This window comes from Rhinoraja longicauda, chromosome 7 (genome assembly GCF_053455715.1).
Source record: "Rhinoraja longicauda isolate Sanriku21f chromosome 7, sRhiLon1.1, whole genome shotgun sequence".
In the NCBI taxonomy this organism is placed as follows: domain Eukaryota; kingdom Metazoa; phylum Chordata; class Chondrichthyes; order Rajiformes; family Arhynchobatidae; genus Rhinoraja; species Rhinoraja longicauda.
The window spans coordinates 29,921,880-29,940,430 of record NC_135959.1 but is presented as its reverse complement, the minus strand read 5'-3'; the positions used below and the strand labels follow the sequence as shown (position 1 = coordinate 29,940,430).

Sequence of the window (18,551 nt, the reverse complement as noted above, 5' to 3'; positions counted from 1 at the left end):
ATGGGAATAAAAGACTGGTAGTCCATTGATATCAATGGGCCAGTAACCCCACATCAGTATCAATTATTCAGACAATGCTAACAAATCCCACTGTGACAGTTCAAGAATTTGAATTTAGCAATAAGAAAATTGCAAATAAAATTCTAATATCAATTAAAAAATTCCCATGAGACAGTGTCAAAACTCAATTCATTCATTAATGTTCTTTGTGGAAGTAAACTTGCAGTCCTTACCCCAAGCATGGCTCTACTCCCAAACATTCATGGTTAAAACTAACAGATACTCAGTTGTATGAAAGTGCTACAAAAGTTTTCATCCACACCCGAACACTGAATTAAAAATACCAAACAATAATGCTGTCAGACATTATTGCATGTCAAAACCTTCTCATATTGTGGTAAATCATGCAGAATAAAAACGTAGCCCCGTTGATTTGTGAGCAATATTTAAATTTGTAATTTATCTCATTCAAGCTAATACAAACTATTTCAAGTCCCTTCCATGATTTCTCCTCTTAAACGTCAATGGATTCTATGAGCCAAATGGCCTCCTTCGCCACTTTAATTATATTCAATGATACTTACAATGAACTTTAGCAAAATACTTTTAATATTATCATTTATTGTACCAATTATTTTATCGAGTTTGTAATTGCTGTGCATTTAAGTTTATTATTGCAAATTTTATTCTTTGTTATACATGCCCTAGAATGAAAGTCTCAATCAACTTCTTCCTGAAGAGTTATTCAAACTCCTTGCAATTTCATTCATCATGGAGTCAGTATGTAAAGTGACTTAACTATTACTGATATGTATTTGGGTGATTTGCTCATGATAATCATTACTAATATGGAATTGTAAGCTTATCAGCTCACCATTTATTAACAAATGGATTTTTTTTTCCAGACATATAGTTCCCATCCCTTCCACAACACTGCCATCTATGGCTAGAATTCTGTAGCTACTACGGTCCTGGTTCTTGTGAGAGTGGTGACATCTACTGTCCAATGTCTACAATATCAACTGCGATGCTCTGTAACCATTTATACCACTCCATCTATGTCAGTTTTCATTACTGTTCTTTTTATAAACCTTTTTTCAACCTTTCCAAAATCCCCTCCACTTAACTTGTGGCAAGTTACAACTCCACCATTTTTCACATTTCTTTAATGCAGTTGTCAATTTCAGTCTTGAGCCGACATAAAAATAAACTTAACCCAAATTTGTGCAGCAGCATTCCTGAAGAAGAACATCTAAGCAATTTAGTACTATAAATATAGGTGCGGGTCAAAAATATTAACTATGCAGCCAGGCAAAAAGAAGCGATATTCGTCAGTATTAGGTTTTCAGAAAATCTTTGAAGATGGGGACATACAAAGAAAAGAACTGAATTTGATTGAAATAATTCAGAATGACATAGCATTTAACTTTCACTGGAAGTACCTTTTTAAGGCAGGAACATTAATTACCAGCAGTACTGATCCCATAAAGTATACTCATGAAACAAGCAAAATGCTGCTTACCCTTACAATCAGAATCCATTTTATCAGTGACAATCCAAACCCACAAATTGCACCATAACGGCCTGCTATGGTGTTGGTGAGGCAGAATGAGAGACAAAAGCCAATCCAGTTAAACAGGAATGCCACTGCAGAAATAAGACAAATATATTTAGACTTTTAAACAGTTTAGCCACTCTCACCAAAGGCTTGATCTATTTAAAAATTAGACATCAAGCATTTTTGTTTTACCCAAGTATATATTCACATGAAAAGCAAAACAAAGATGTGTTTGAGCTGACATCAATATTGACGTGTTTTCATTTTGTTCTCAATGCTTACAATGGCAAATCATCTGCCCAATTCAGCAAACTCCCCTTCTCAAGTGAACAGATACCACAGCTGAAATTTCTAGATCATTTATTTTTAATTATAGCTCTTGGAATGCTGTGCCACTAGTATTGTTGATATCAAAATACAGATTTAAGACTTTAAGTTGTAAAATAGGCATACTTTAAAATTAACTTGTTTTTAATTAGCTCAATATAAACAATAATTTCTTATTTCTCATGTGACTAATAAGCAGTCAGTTTAATATTGTGCCATTCTAATAGTTTCTAAATAATAGATTTTTAATTGACCCTTTTCAAAAAGTAAATAGCATTATATTTCCAGTGCTCTTCCTCGAGATGAATATTGCCCTTCCTCCTGGAAAACTAATTTAATTCCTATGAAGCAAATCTTCATGTGTTTTCCGATTCTTCTGTTTGCCTTCCCAACGCCTGCTATTTACTTCTCGTAAATGCAATGCAGATATTCCTATTGTTACGCTTGCAGCATTCGCTTCCCTATTCTTAACCATTATTTTATTTTATTTTTTCCTTTGCTACTTCATTTTTGAATTTTTCTGCAATTGCTTTCCATTTCCCCCAGATATTTCTTCACTGATTGACTTGATAGTATTTCATGCCTTTTATAAAATGGTGACATTTGTTGTTAGTGATTCATCTTTTATAAAATGCAGCAAATTGGCACCCATCAGTCACAGTATCCACCACTGGTTTGATTTGTTTGGTGCAGTGGAGGGGATACAAACAGAAATGAAAGAGAACTGAGAAACAGGAGGTGGAGAGAGGCAGATTAAAAAGACAAAATTATTTCACTCGAGATTCAAAATGCACATAATTAGATGAATAAACAGAGATTTCGTACTCATGGGAAGTAGATTTACTTGGTCATAATTTCTAGAATGACTATACAAATAAAGTGACCAAAGTTATTCCCTTACAAGCTCCAAGGCCATTAGTTAATGAGAATAAAAACAGACAACATATCAACAAGGCATAAACTCGGGATTATCACCAGAAGACAAAACAGGGAAGATACGGAATTTTTAATTTTTTTTAAATGTTGTAATACTCAGCCAATCTGATACCACCTGTAGCATCAGGAGTAAACAATTCAGGCTTGCCTTGCCATGAGCTCTCAGCTTGCACTGCCATCATTTAGTCTTTCTTGCTCTTTGTCCTATCCCACATCTTCCTCAAACTTTATTTTTTAAATTATTCTCAGTTCTGAATAAATGATATCAACCAGAAATGTTTACTTTGTTCCTGTCTCCGGAGAAACATATTCTGCCTAAAATAATGGATGTTTCTTGCATTTTGTTTTTTACTGTGGAGGAATCAGAATTAAGAATATACTTCAAAGAGGATGCCTGATATTGTGGATCAAATAGGTTCCTTCCGCACTGCAAATCATTTGTGAAAATTAATATGTGCAAACCTGGCTCATCAGACACTATATTGTTCAGTCACTACAGGTTCAATCAGTGAAGGACAATTCTGTAAAACTAATCCTTCCTCAGAATTTAACCACCGTGCATATATGCTAACAGCTACATGACTGTGCACAGGCTGCCATTTACCTTGCTAGAAGGTGTGAATGAATGACCAGATGCTTTTTAAGATTTGTACCATATTGTTTTGACTGTTTGGTACAAATCCTGTTCTGTGTGCTGGTTTAGTAGAATGGCACCCATAGTTCCTTTAGTGGCCTCCTTGATTTAGAAGTATGTTATCTTTCATCCTCCTTGCCATTGAATCAAATTCTAGGTACTCACTGCACAGCAAAGGTGTGAGGGGACTTTCATTGTTAGGTCTACAGCAATTCAAGACAGCAATTCCCAGTTTCTATTCAAGGGACATTAAGAATGTACAATCAAGACTGGGCTTCACATCCAGTATGTTAAATGATTTAAAATGTAAAACAATGACAACACTAGGACTACAAATGTTTTTCTAAGGACAGCACAGAAATTTAATGTGCAAGTGTAAGTCATTTTGTAAAAGAGGGTAAAAAAAAAACCACGTGGGACTTGGTACCACTGAGCTTAGCCAAGGAGATCTCAAAAAAAAAAAATCAATTCGTAGAGGTATCTACCAGAGAAGGGGCAGTGTTGGACCTCCTGTTGGGAAATGAGACGGGTCAGGTGACGGAGGTATGTGTTGAGGAGCACTTTGGGTCTAGTGATCACAATGCCATTAGTTTCAATATAATTATGGAGAAGGTCAAATCTGGACCAAGGGTTGAGATTTTGGATTGGAGAAAGGCTAATTTTGAGGAGATGAAAAAGGATTTAAAAGGAGTGAAATGGAACTTTTTGTTTTATGAAAAGGATATAATAGAGAAATGGAGGATATTTAAAGGTGAAATTTTGAGAGTACAGAGTCTTTATGTCCCTGTTCGGTGGAAAGGAAAGAATAATAATTTGAAAGAGCCGTGGTTTTCCAGGGAAATTGGACACTTGGTTCGGAAAAAGAGGGAGATATACAATAAATATAAGCGGCAGGGAGTAAATGCGGTTCTTGAGGAATATAAAGAATGTAAAAGGAATCTTAAGAAGGAAATTAGAAAAGCGAAAAAAAGATACGAGGCTGCTTTGGCAAGTAATGTAAAAGTAAACCCCAAGGGGTTCTACAGATATGTCAATAGCAAAAGGATAGCGAGGGATAAAATTGGTCCATTAGAGAGTCAGAGTGGACAGCTGAGCCGGAAGAAATGGGGGAGATACTAAACAATTTATTTTCTTCGGTATTGACCGAGGAGAAGGATATTGAATTATGTGAGGTAAGCGAAACAAGTAGAGTAGTGATGGAAATTATGAGGATTAAAGATGATGAGGTACGGACACTTTTCAAAAAAAAAAAAAAAATGGATAAGTCTCCAGGTCCTGATAGGATATTCCCTAGGACATTGAGGGGTTAGTGCAGAAATAGCAGGGGCTATGACGGAAATATTTCAAACGTCATTAGAAACGGGGATGGTGCCGGAAGATTGGCGCATTGCGCATGTTGTGCCTTTGTTTAAAAAAGATTCTAAAAGTAAACCTAGCAATTATAGACCTGTTAGTTTGATGTCTGTGGTGGGAAAATTAATGGAAAAGATACTTAGGGACAATATATATAATTATTTGGATAAACAAGGCCTGATTAGAAACAGTCAACATGGATTTGTGCCTGGAAGGTCATGTTTGACTAATCTTCTTGAATTTTTTGAAGAGGTTACCAGGGAAATTGATAAGGGCAAGGCTGTGGATGTTGTCTATATGGACTTCAGTAAGGCATTTGACAAGGTTCCACATGGAAGGTTGATTAAGAAGGTTAAATCGTTGGGTATTAATAGTGAGGTTGCAAGATGGATTCAACAATGGCTGAATGGGAGATACCAGAGGGTAAGGGTTGACAATTGTATGTCAGGTTGGAGGCCAGTGTCTAGTGGAGTACCCCAAGGATCTGTGTTGGGTCCACTGTTGTTTGTCATTTACATTAATGATCTGGATGATGGTGTGGCAAATTGGATTAGTAAATATGCAGATGATACTAAGATAGGTGGTGTAGTTAATAATGAAGTAGAGTTTCAAAGTCTACAGAGAGACTTGGGCCTTTTGGAAGGGTGGGCTGAAAGATGGCAGATGGAGTTTAATGCTGATAAGTGTGAGGTGCTGCATTTTGGTAGGAAAAATCAAAATAGGACGTACAGGGTAAATGGTAGGGAATTGAGGAATGCAGTGGAACAGAGGGATCTGGGAATAACTGTGCATTGTTCCCTGAAGGTGGAACCTCATGTGGATAGGGTGGTGAAGAAGGCGTTTGGTATGCTTGCCTTTATAAATCAGAGCATCGAATATAGAAGTTGGGATGTAATGTTAAAATTGTACAGGGCATTGGTGAGGCCGAATCTGGAGTATGGTGTGTAGTTCTGGTCGCCAAATTATAGGAAGGATGTCGACAAAATGGAGAGGGTACAGAGGAGATTTACTAGAATGTTGCCTGAGTTTCAGCACTTAAACTACAGAGAGAGGTTGAACAGATTGGGTCTTTATTCTTTGGAGCGTAGAAGGTTGAGGGGGGACTTGATAGAGGTTTTTAAAATTTTAAGAGGGACGGACAGAGTTGACGTGGGTAGGCTTTTCCCTTTGAGAGTGGGGAAGATTCCAACAAGGGGACATAGCTTCAGAATTGAGGGACAAAAGTTTAGGGGTAATATGAGGGGTAACTTCTTTACTCAGAGGGTGGTGGCTGTATGGAATGGGCTTCCGGTGGAAGTGGTGGAGGCAGGCTCGATTTTATTATTTAAGAGTAAATTGGATAGGTATATGAATAAGAGGGGATTAGAGGGTTATGGTCTGAGAGCAGGTAGATGAGACTAGGTCAGAGAGAGTGGTCGGCGTGGACTGGTAGGGCCGAACGGGCCTGTTTCCGTGCTGTAGTTGTTATATGGTTATCAAGTTTTATTTTGCTAACTTCTGCGCAGAGAGGAAATGCGATATCTCAGTAATTGCTCAGGGTAATGCATGCCATAACCAACACTGTAATTGTTTAGCCTTCCACAAGGTGGCAGAAATAATGCACTGTACTAAAAATTTATATCACGGGATTATTTACCATAGAAGAAAACATACAATTGGAACATTATCTACTGAGTTCCAGATTCAAAACATATTAATGCATGAAAACATGGGTGTATTACAGATGAATCCAAATAGTTTTAGTACATTGACATCAATTCTTCAGGAACTGAACAAGGTTCCAGACCCGAAAGATCACCTATCCATGTTCTCCAGGGATGCTGCCTGACCCGCTGAATTACTCCAGCATTTTGAGTCTTTCTATGTAAACCAGCATCTGCAGATCCTCGTTGCTACGTTTCTTCAATTAAGAACATTGTTAAAACACTTTTTAAAACACATGTGGAAAGGTACTTGGATAGGAAAGGTTTACAAGGAAATGTGTGTAGAGGAGGATGGGGGTTTAAGAGTTAATGTGTACAGATTGCATGTTGCGCATGGTGAGCCTGCTTTACTTACTTAGAATTGCTAGCTAAAGTATAACAGGTTGTTTTGCATAGCTGCAGAGGTTGTTGTAACGAAGGAGAAAGACCCGGTACCAAGTAGTACAACAAGTCTGCAGTGATTTATTCACAAAATGCTGGAGTAACTCAGCAGTCCTTTCTGTCATGGGCCTCCTCCAGTGCCATAGTGAGGCCCACCGGAAATTGGAGGAACAGCACCTCATATTTCGCCTGGGCAGTTTGCAGCCCAGTGGTATGAACATCGACTTCTCCAACTTTAGATAGTTCCTCTGTCCCTCCCTTCCCCTCCTCCTTCCCTGATCTCCCTCTATCTTCCTGTCTCCACCTATATCCTTCCTTTGTCCCGCCCCCCTGACATCAGTCTGATGAAAGGTCTCGACCCGAAACGTCACCCATTCCTTCTCTCCCGAGATGCTGCCTGACCTGATGAGTTACTCCAGCATTTTGTGAATAAATCGATTTGTACCAGCATCTGCAGTTATTTTCTTATACTTTAAGTCTGCAGTGAACAAGAAGTCTGTTCTAGACAATAAGAACCGGTGCAGAAATGTGCTGATTGTGTGATTAGTTGGACTCGTGACTACTCGTGTATAAGTATACTGCCGGTGCACAGAATGATTGAGTGGGACCGCGAGGAGCTGGCAAGTATGTGACCACACATGCAGTGACTCTCCCACTCCCGCTAGTGTAATAAAGTTGTGTCTTTACTATCAGTGTCTGGCGGTGTTTGTTATTTCAGAGGGTGGACGGGCTTTAACATGGGTCAAATGCAGGGGGACTAGTGGAGATGGGCATCTTAGTCGGCGTGAGCAAGATGGGCTGTAGGGCTCATTTCCATGCTGTATGTCTATGACTATGTTAAGCAGCAAACCCAGCTTGTTCTTGCAGATCCTCTACGTCAAGCAGTAGAATACTTCCCAAAATAATATTTAAAATGTAGGTACTTTAAATTCTTTAAAATACTGGAATCAAGAAATCTCCATCAGGTCTAAGATTCAAGAATTGACTTTTTAATATTAAGCTGACAAAAAAACAAATCAATTTAGAGACAGATCATTAGGAAACATAGCAGAATAAAAACAAATATTATGTATTATGTAAAGTGAACTGAGTTTCTGTTGGCAAAGTTAACATGAGATGATGACTTCTGAAAACACAATGATGAACCTTGAAGGAAGGTGTGGACTTTCATGTCTAGAATTTAAGGGTGATTTTTTAATACCTACCTTGTCCAACATCAATCTCCATTAATCCCACTTGCCTGCATGCAGCCCATTTCCCCCTAAAACACTCCTATCAATGTACCTGTTCAAAAGCCTTTTAAACATTACAATTTTATCTTCCTCCACTTCCACCTCTGGCAGCTTGTTCCAGTAACCACTACCCTGTGTGAAAAACTTTCCCCTCAGAGATCCACTTTAAATTTCTCCAAATTCACTTTAGACCTGCACCCTCCAGTTCTAAGCAATCTTATCATAGTGAATTAAAGTTTTAAGAAAAGACTTACTGAAAAATGCTAACATGAAAATGCCATCATTACCAACTCGCAACTGGTCAGCATCGTTGAAGTCATCTCTTGGTGGAAAATCTTCCTCCTATATTTACAAGATGCACAGTGTTGTATGAGCAAGCATGTAATTTGAGTTTATAATTAAACGGTTAATCACACGCATTACCATTTTTTACACAACCAGCTATGACACGGCACTTTGATAAAACCCAGCAAAACATCACATAGAAACAGAGTATTATTTGTAAAGAGCTTAATTCTTCTGTGAACATTTTGGGAGAGATTTTAGCATCATTGCAAGTGAAGAGAAAAGATGTGTTATTTTTTTCTTGATTTTAATGAGATTGTACATTCTGAAACTTTGTGTTTACAATTGTCAGAAACAACAGAGTAAAGCTATTTGATTACAATGGCACCAAAATGGCCTACTTGTAGTGAGCAGTGATCTCCAACTGTGCAATAGATCCTTTCAAAAATATTTGGCCTCATCTTACACTGACCTACCATTTAAACATGTGTGAACTAACGGAAGGATTCTCAGCAGCAAAATCCGATATATTTAATGGGCTTTCCATGCCATTATAGAGTATCGTACAGAATGGTATTAAAGAGCCTCAGCCAAACATGAGGAAAATGGCTGACAACCTATCCATGTACCTGTGCTCCCAGACTTAGTCTTAACTGTGCCTGTTCCAGTGCTTTCCAATGAAAGTAGAATAAGTGAGTTTGGTATTTCGATAAACACAAGCAATCATGGGATTTGTCAAAGGTCATTCGGGATTTAAAAACGTGAACGCTGCACTGCATAAACTGTGTATAAATTGTTAACTATTCTAACAAGGAATTAATCTAGAATTCTGTCAACTCAATAGCTTCCTTTCTTGTTCTGCTGTTCACACATTACTTACACCGTCCCAGTTCTAGTTCAGTTCATTAATCTGCGATTATGAGATATTCAAAAAGTTAAAGAATTTATTATTTTCATTTAATCCTAAATATGCTTGCTCCTGGAATAAGAAAATATTACTTGTGTTTGAAACAATTTCTTATCTTTATTCATAATTTATAGAAACACAGACATAGAAACATAGAAAATAGGTGCAGGAGGAGGCCATTTGGCCCTTCGAGCCAGCACATTCATTGTGATCATGGCTGATCATCCACAATCAGTAACCTGTGCCCAACTTCTCCCCATATCCCTTGATTCTGCTAGCCCCCAGAGCTCTATCTAACTCTCTCTTAAATTCATCCAGTGATTTGGCCTCCACTTCCCTCTGTGGCAGAGAATTCCACAAATTCACAGCTCTCTGGGTGAAAAAGTTCCTTCTCACCTCAGTTTTAAATGGCCTCCCCTTTATTCTAAGACTGTGGCCCCTGGTTCTGGACTCACCCAACATATCATATCATATCATATCATATATATACAGCTGGAAACAGGCCTTTTCGGCCCACCGTCCGTGCCGCCCAGCGATCCCCGTACATTAACACTATCCTACACCCACTAGGGACAATTTTTACATTTACCCAGCCAATTAACCTACATTGGGAACATTTTTCCTGCATCTAGCCCCTCGGGACTAAAGATTGTTTGTTCATGATGTTCACAGAATTGGAATTGATAATTTGCTCTTCAGAACATTAAAGAATCACCCACAATAGATCAAACATGGTTAAAAATAACTATTGTGGACACACTTTTACATTATTGTTGCTTTTCTCAATGCATGCTGCTTTTATCGTGGTAATCAGTCCAAAAATATCCTAACCTAAAAATTCAAGGGCATATTGCTTGAAAAAAAGGGTTATTCACCTAAAAATAGATATTTTTTCTTCACAAAGGTAAATTGCTATAACAATCTTTTCTAGTTTGTTGTGTCCCACACTGGATATAAAATAGGGCACTTCCTGGTGTCAGTCACCCTTGCACAATTTCCACAGAGGCAGATAGGACAAGCTCACTTCCCCGTTCAATGCCTGAACTATGCTGTTCAAAGGGGCATCTGTTGTTAGACACTGCCAATGCCACACGGTCTTAGCAAAGCAACTTCAGGAGTGGATGTCTGTCAGGTAAGTAAAATGCATTCCTTCATCACTGAACCTCCTCTCCCCATACAAACTAGAAATCTCTAACCTGCCTACCACTCTCCAGATCTATGTACCTCCCCAATCCTCCTCGATATCCTACTTACCTATCCTATCCCACAGCAGCTAGCCTCATTCTTGCACCTGCTCCTGTCATTCCCTAAATCCCTCTGCTGTTTTCCTAATTCCACCACCCTTATATTGTCAAAGTACTATACTGCGCTTTTGATAAAATCCAGCAAAACATCACACTGAAGCCGAGACCTCTGTGTCAAAGCTTAATTGTGCCCTTACAATTTACAATCCATGCCACACTGGCATCCTACCATGGCCCGCATCCCCCAGCATACACCAATTAGGGTAGAATCTTCATACAACTCCCACAACAAAATGCATAATACTGACTTGTTGAGAAGGATGCATTATCCACAACTGCATCTGCATAGTTCCTCTCACTTGTTGCATCAATCTTATATCCCAATTCCCTGCAAACTCCATTTTGTTTAAATCTCCAGTGTTTATGAAAGTGCATAATTCTTTGTTGCCTTCATCAACTGGTCTTTTTTAACTACATTGCATCACCAATATCTTCACATCTTGACACTGAATGTTGACTCAAACTTTCTACACTTCAAGGAGTTGCTACATTTGCCTCCACAATCTCAGATCAAATCAGTAGCATTTTGATTTTCAGCAGTTCCTTTGTCAACCCATAATCTATAAATTGACCATGACCAAGGATTATGTTGTAATGGAGAACTAAATTTTAACAATCCTACCTCAAAGGTAATACAGTGGTAAGGAATGGAATTGGAGTTGCATTCATTTGATATAGTAGTAAAAAATAAAGCCATCTACATTTTAAATACATGGAATCCAGCACAGGGTATCCCCAAATGGAAAACATAAACCCAGGTTATAGAATTGCCCTCATCTTCATGGTTCTTCATGGCTGTTCATTCAGCTCAGGTTTCAGAAAATCTAAAGGTATAAATTTTAGTTTTACTTATGAAGACTAGTCAATTAAATTAGAAAAAAATCTACCCAATAAATCTGATAAACTAAGTGACACATTTAATCCTTGAACATTCATGTATTGGACACCGTCTAATCCGAAGGAGGACTGAAAGACAAATTCATCATTTCTGCTCATAAGCAACTTGACGTTCTTGAAATTAAATGAAACGTGTTTAAACATTCACCACCACATGCAGACAGACAATATTAAAACAATTGCCTAAAATTAAAGACATTTTGAAACCATAATGTGATAAATCCTGCTGATAGGCTGGACTAAACAACCTACAATTCAGGAAATTCTGATCTATGATAAAAGCTGAGAATCTGCAAAACTGAATGGTTAATTCTGCCAGTCCCACACCATTTGCTTATAGATTATATCTCACTCTAACTTTCTTATTCTTTTAAAGAATGTATTAGATTTTCACATTAATCATCCATTAAAACACTTTGGATAAATAGGTCTGGAACTTAACCAGATAGGTACCTTTCTCAATGAAACAAAGCTGACCAAGAGAGAACTAATTGACTTTTACATCAGTACTTGCTTCTACATTGTTTCTCCCATCTTCATGTCTTTCTTCAATTACCCTCTCCCGCTGATCACCTCCCCACTTCCTTTCCAACCCTCAACTAACAAAACTCTAATTCAATCCCTTTTTGATCTTTAAATCACTCGAGTTAAAAAGATCATTGGTTCTGCCATTAAAGGGACTAAATTCCCATGTTCCAATTGTCTTCACCAAATACTATCAGCTTGCACCTTTACAAAATTGTAGTTCAAATACTTTTGAGCTGTGTACAAAGAGGTCCAACTACCAGCATTGTGGAAATGTTCTACCTGAACATGGTTTGAATCATGTTTCAATACCAATCTATTCCATCTGACTCTCTCTTTTACTGAACAAATGATGAATATTATTGAAAATGCTTATATTGTATCACCAGTAAACTTGGGGATACATTAATGGCCATGTTATTACATACTTAATCCTGTAAGAGAGAATGGCATGTTTTAATGTGTTTCTGGTAATCTAATCCCATTGTTAATTAGTTGTGTTCCCTATAAAGATCACCATTTAACATGAAATTCAGACCCAATTACAAATTCTTAGGAAATCCAATTGAAAACACTTCGGCTGGCTGTCATCTGCTCTTTAAGAATCAAATGAATGCTGTATTTCCTCTTGAAGATCGTGATTTGTCAATTAAAGATAGTATTATATATTAGATAGTCACCAAAACGAAGGGAAAAAAAAGGATTTCTTTGCACTTTGAAGTATTACTGATACTCCAAGAACTGCAGAAATTGAGAAAGTCATTGTCTTGAAGTATTTGCAGGTACGGAGAATGTGTAAATTCAAACTAAAGTAAAATACATTTTATTCATAAACAAGACTTAAGGTCATGAAAAAGCTAATTGGCAATATAAGACATCTTTGTGAATGGCATGTGACAACATAACACCAACACAAGAAGAAAGCATAGCACTCAGTTGGTAAAGTATACATACCACATTTTTGAATATATAATTCAAGCATTTCATAGTCATTTACACAGGAAGGAACTGTACCTGAGATGTACCTTGTAGAATTTCATCAAACAGATTCCTAGGCTCCCTAAACTGTCCATTTGTAGCAGGTGTTAAGCAGGAAAACACAAGACAATAAAGCATAGCACAAATTAAGTAAGTAGAGGCTAAAATATTAAGGTAATTCACCATTTGACATTCATGTCTCTAAAAAAGTAGTTTCATTCACATTGTTCACAGGTCGTGTAATTGTACAAATGATACATTTAGATGATTTGCTTAAATTTTAAAAACATGCTTATTTTCAAGTAGATTCAAGAGTTAAAAGAATGATATGTACAGGTTAATATTTTTCTGAAGAGTGCACTCTTAAAAAATAGTTTATAATCCCCTGAAAAATGAAAGATACAAACATTGCATGACTCAGTAATGTAGCTTTCTAAAATGTTCAAATGATGCACAGCTGGCCAAGAGGATTAACAATTCTACTCTATGTTACAGAATTGTGGTGTGTACCAAATTTCAATACATGGCATATCTAGCAAATTCTATCTTTGAGTAAATTACATCTTTGTAAGCAATATGTCATAATTAATAATATTATTGTTTTATAAACAAAATTGGTGCTATCGATATGTACATTGTTGCATAATGCTCACATGTTCTCACGTAAAGGATGTAGCTTATATACTACACATAGAAACATAGAAAATAGGTGCAGGAGGAGGCCATTCGGCCCTTCGAGCCAGCACCGCCATTAATTGTGATCATGGCTGATCGTCCACAATCAATAACCCGTGCCTGCCTTCTCCCCATATCCCTTGATTCCACTAGTCCCTAGAGCTCTATCTAACTCTCTCTTAAATCCATCCAGTGATTTGGCTTTCACTGCCCTCTGTGGCAGAGAATTCCACAAATTCACAACTCTCTGGGTGAAAAAGTTCCTTCTCATCTCAGTTTTAAATGGCCTCTCCTTTATTCTAAGACTGTGGCCTCTGGTTCTGGACTCACCGAACATTGGGAACATTTTTCCTGCATCGAGCTTGTCCAGTCCTTTTATAATTTTATATGTTTCTATAAAACCACTGTACATCCAACTCCTTTGTGGAGTGAAGATTTTGCAATGAAGATTTATTTAAATAATAAACCGTATAGTATATATAGTCATATAGTATATTTTAAAAAATGAAACATTTCTCACTCTTTGTCCAACTTCTCCTGCCCCAGCTGCCATTGCAGCTGCTTTAGCTTTTTCTGCTTCATCGTAAGTCGGAAGGGAGGTAGCAACGCTATAAGGGGGTGGCACCGGCATCAGCTCACTCTGGAAGTCTGTTTCTGTTGGTCAAATAGACAGGGACATAACTTAGGAAAAGCTTCAGGGCGATAGTAGGGGGAAACAATTACTTTATTTGTATTTATGTAATGAACCATATGGATGAAACTGAAATTGATTTTAATACTGCAAATTATCATCACACAAATGGAGAATTGTAAACAAATTTACTTGTTAATACAGGCACTCCCTGACTTATGCAAGGGTAACGCACCTTGAACCCTTTCGCAAATCTGATTTTATGCAAGTTGGTATCACCATCCCGTCTGAAATAACTCAGATTAACTGCTTTAGCAGTGTATGGCTGCACCTGATGCACTTTTTTTCGATGAGACAATAGGAAAAAATGTCTATACAACAGATAAGAAACAGGTACAAAAAAAACAGGAAATAAGAGGTTGGAGCCTCAACAAAAGAAAAGTAGTAAATAGGAGGAAAGGGAAACAATAAGTAGTAGAGAATGAGACAGAATAGGGAAAATAAATAAAAATGGACAGATAGAATTGAAAAAGGAAAATAGAACAAAAATTAAAAGGACAATATTAAAAGTTTTTTAAATGGAGTCGCAGTTATACATTCATACAGTAAAACATACCAAGGCATTTCACCAAACAAAATGTGCCATTCATTAAAAAGGAAAAACCTATCGATGCTGGAAATCTCAAATTAAAAAAATAGAAACTGCCAGAAATACTTGGCAGTTTCAGTAGCATTTGTGTTAATGGCCTTTCATGAGAACTAGGAAAAGTTAAAAATCAAACACATTTTAAGTTGTGGAGAAGGAGGGGTGGACAAATGGCTCGCTTGTGATAATTTAGAGACCCAAAAGAAACTAGGGCAAATGGTGGTGTTGCCAGCTGAAATAGAGATGAAGGCTTGTTAATTTTCCAAGATCTGTCCAGGAGAGATTTAAGTAGGACATGTCACACATGATGCTAAGTTAAACTAATCTACTCTGCCTGTACATGATCAAAATCCTGCTGTTCCCTGCATATCCATGTGCCTATCTAAAAGCTACTATCGTATCTGTCTCCACCACCAGCCCAGCAGCGTGTTCTAGGCACCCACAACTGTATTTAAAAAAAACTTGCCTTGTGCATCATTAAACCTTCCCTCCTCATACCTTGAAGCTATGCCCTTCCAATCTTTGACATTTCCACTCATGGAAACAAGATTCTGACTGTGTACCCTAACTCTGACCTCATCGACCCATATACTTCCACCAGGATGCCCCTCAGCCACCGACGTACCTGGGAGTGGAGGGGGTGGGGGGGGAGTGGAGGGGGTGGGGGGGGGAGTGGAGAGGATGGGGGGGGTGGGGGAGAGTGGAGGGGGTGGGGGAGAGTGGAGGGGGTGGGGGGGAAGTGGAGGGGTGGGGGGAAGTGGAGGGGTGGGGGGAAGTGGAGGGGTGGGGGGAAGTGGAGGGGTGGGGGGAAGTGGAGGGGTGGGGGGAAGTGGAGGGGTGGGGGAAGTGGAGGGGGTGGGGGAAGTGGAGGGGGTGGGGGAAGTGGAGGGGGTGGGGGAAGTGGAGGGGGTGGGGGAAGTGGAGGGGGTGGGGGAAGTGGAGGGGGTGGGGGGAAGTGGAGGGGGGGAGTGGAGGGGTGGGGGAGTGGAGGGGGTGGGGGAGTGGAGGGGGTGGGGGAGTGGAGGGGGTGGGGGAGTGGAGGGGGTGGGGGAGTGGAGGGGGTGGGGGAGTGGAGGGGAGGGGGGAGTGGAGGGGAGGGGGGAGTGGAGGGGAGGGGGGAGTGGAGGGGAGGGGGGAGTGGAGGGGAGGGGGGAGTGGAGGGGAGGGGGGAGTGGAGGGGGAGGGGGAGTGGAGGGGGAGGGGGAGTGGAGGGGGAGGGGGAGTGGAGGGGGAGGGGAGGGGGAAGGGGGTGTGGAGTGGGGATGGAGTAGGTGGGCAATGGAAGTGGGGGAGGGGAGGGGGTGGGGGAAGGGGAGGGGGTGGGGGAAGTGGAGGGGGTGGGGGGAAGTGGAGGGGGGAGTGGAGGGGGTGGGAGGAGTGGAGGGGGTGGGGGGAGTGGAGGGGGTGGGGAAGTGGAGGGGGTGGGGAAGTGGAGGGGGTGGGGGGAGTGGAGGGGGTGGGGGGAGTGGAGGGGGTGGGGGGAGTGGAGGGGGTGGGGGGAGTGGAGGGGGTGGGGGGAGTGGAGGGGGTGGGGGGAGTGGAGGGGGTGGGGGGAGTGGAGGGAGTGGGGGAGTGGAGGGGGTGGGGGGAGTGGAGGGGGTGGGGGGAGTGGAGGGGGTGGGGGGAGTGGAGGGGGTGGGGGGAGTGGAGGGGGTGGGGGAGTGGAGGGGGTGGGGGAGTGGAGGGGGTGGGGGAGTGGAGGGGAGGGGGGAGTGGAGGGGAGGAGGGAGTGGAGGGGGAGGGGGAGTGGAGGGGGAGGGGAGGGGGAAGGGGGTGTGGAGTGGGGATGGAGTAGGTGGGCAATGGAAGTGGGGGAGGGGAGGGTATTACAGCAATGCAGGAGAGCTTTGGGCCCAACGGATGGCTGCCACATCCGCACATGCGCAGTTGGGGGAGGGTTGCCATTTTGTGTTCAGCTCAGCTCGTGCGCAATTGGGAGAGGGTTGCCATGTCTTCAGCTCCGACGCGTGCGCAGTTGGGGGAGAGTTGCCATTTTGTGCTCAGCTCCGACCTCATGCTCTACATCCGATTGGCCCAGGTCCCACATGGTGGGAGCACCGGCGCTCCCCACTTTGATTGGTCGCTGGCACGTCCTGATTTGCTCCTGCCGCTCACCCTCACGTGGGGTCCATTGATTGGCTACAACCTACCGCTGGACACTCGATTGGCCCGGGTCCCCACGTCGGGTCGAATGATTGGCTCCGACCTCCCGCTCGACGCCCAATTGGTCTGGGTCCCACATGAGGGGAGTGGTTACTTCCCGCTCAAAACAACTACCGTCGCAGTCGAGCTGACGCTGCTGCTGAATGGGGGCACAGTTTCGAGGGGCTGCAGCATACACACCAAAACATCAGCCAAAACATTATGACCTGATGAGCCAAAACATTATGACCACTTGCCTAATACGCTGTTGGTCCTCCGTGTGCAGCCCCATACGCAGCAGGGTGCGATCCACTGTGTATTGTGACACATTCCTCCCATGACCACCATTAAAAAATGTTGTGACTTGTGCCACAGTAGACCTTCTGTAAGTTCGGACCAAACGGGACAGCCTTCGTTGCCCTCGCGCATCGATGAGCCTTCGACGCCCAACACCCTATCACCGGTTTGTGGTTCGTCCTTCCTCGGACCACTGTCGGTGGGTACTCACCACTGCTGACCGGGAGCACCCCACGCCTTGCCATTTCTGAGATGCTCTGACCCAGTTGTCTGGCCATAACAATTTGGCCATTGTCAAAGTCGGTCAGGTCTTTACTCCTGCCCATTTCTCCCGCACCCAACACATCAATTTCAAAAACTGACTGTTCTCTTGCTGCCGAATATATCCCACCCCTTGACAGGTATCATTCTAACAAGATAACCAATGTTATTCACTTCACCTGTCAGTGGTCATAATGTTTTGGCTGATCGGTGTATAATGAACAAGATAAATGAAGGTAATCATCAAGAACTCGCCAAGAACTCTGCTTATAGCCAAGATCTATACCAACATGAAACATAGGAATAATAGGTTCATCACAATCCTGAGAGCTACACGTTTACTTTTAAACCGCACACCATTCTGATGCAGAAAAACAATGCCACTCCTTGTCATCACTGGATAAAAACTTGGCTCTTATCTCAGGCATTATGGAAGTATATTCAATTCTTAGTCCTTTGAATTGTAATCTGTCCCACCAGCACCGTTGCAACATCATCTGGGGGTAGGCATCAACTATTGATGAAACCAGCTTAAGCACACAACTAATGCAAATGTTAAAATAAAAGAAATAAGATCTTTCTGAATCACACCTGTGGTGGATGCAGTTGCTCCCAGCGTAACACTGCTGTAAGGTGGTGGTGGTACCTCTGTTTCAGATGGCAACGTCTCAGGAGGAGCCATGGGAACATCTGACTGAACTGCTTCAGGCGACTCTGAAGAAACTTCTTCATTGTGCAGCTATGAAAAGAAAAACAATTTTAGTACATCTCAGATTGTTTTTGCACCTTCTGCAATGTGGTCACATGCATTCTTATGCAACCTTCTGCATTTGCAAGCAAAGAACATGTTTGTTATTGGTTCCCTTCTGAATGATTTAG

General features: G+C 41.0%; 1 protein-coding gene across 2 annotated transcripts in view; it reads right to left on the bottom strand.

Annotated features, from left to right (window-relative positions):
* ndfip2 (Nedd4 family interacting protein 2) overlaps positions 1–18,551 on the bottom strand; it is a 53,847-nt gene that overhangs the window by 21,847 nt on the left and 13,449 nt on the right. Inside the window, exons 2-6 of one of the 2 annotated variants that reach the window (XM_078402322.1) lie at positions 18,264–18,411; positions 14,216–14,349; positions 13,057–13,107; positions 8,379–8,466; positions 1,523–1,647 (exon numbers count right to left, since the gene is read on the bottom strand). In XM_078402322.1, the coding sequence (XP_078258448.1) occupies positions 1,523–1,647; positions 8,379–8,466; positions 13,057–13,107; positions 14,216–14,349; positions 18,264–18,411 (546 nt within the window). The remainder of the gene's footprint in view (positions 1–1,522; positions 1,648–8,378; positions 8,467–13,056; positions 13,108–14,215; positions 14,350–18,263; positions 18,412–18,551) is intronic. The other variant, XM_078402323.1, reaches the window with a different exon arrangement.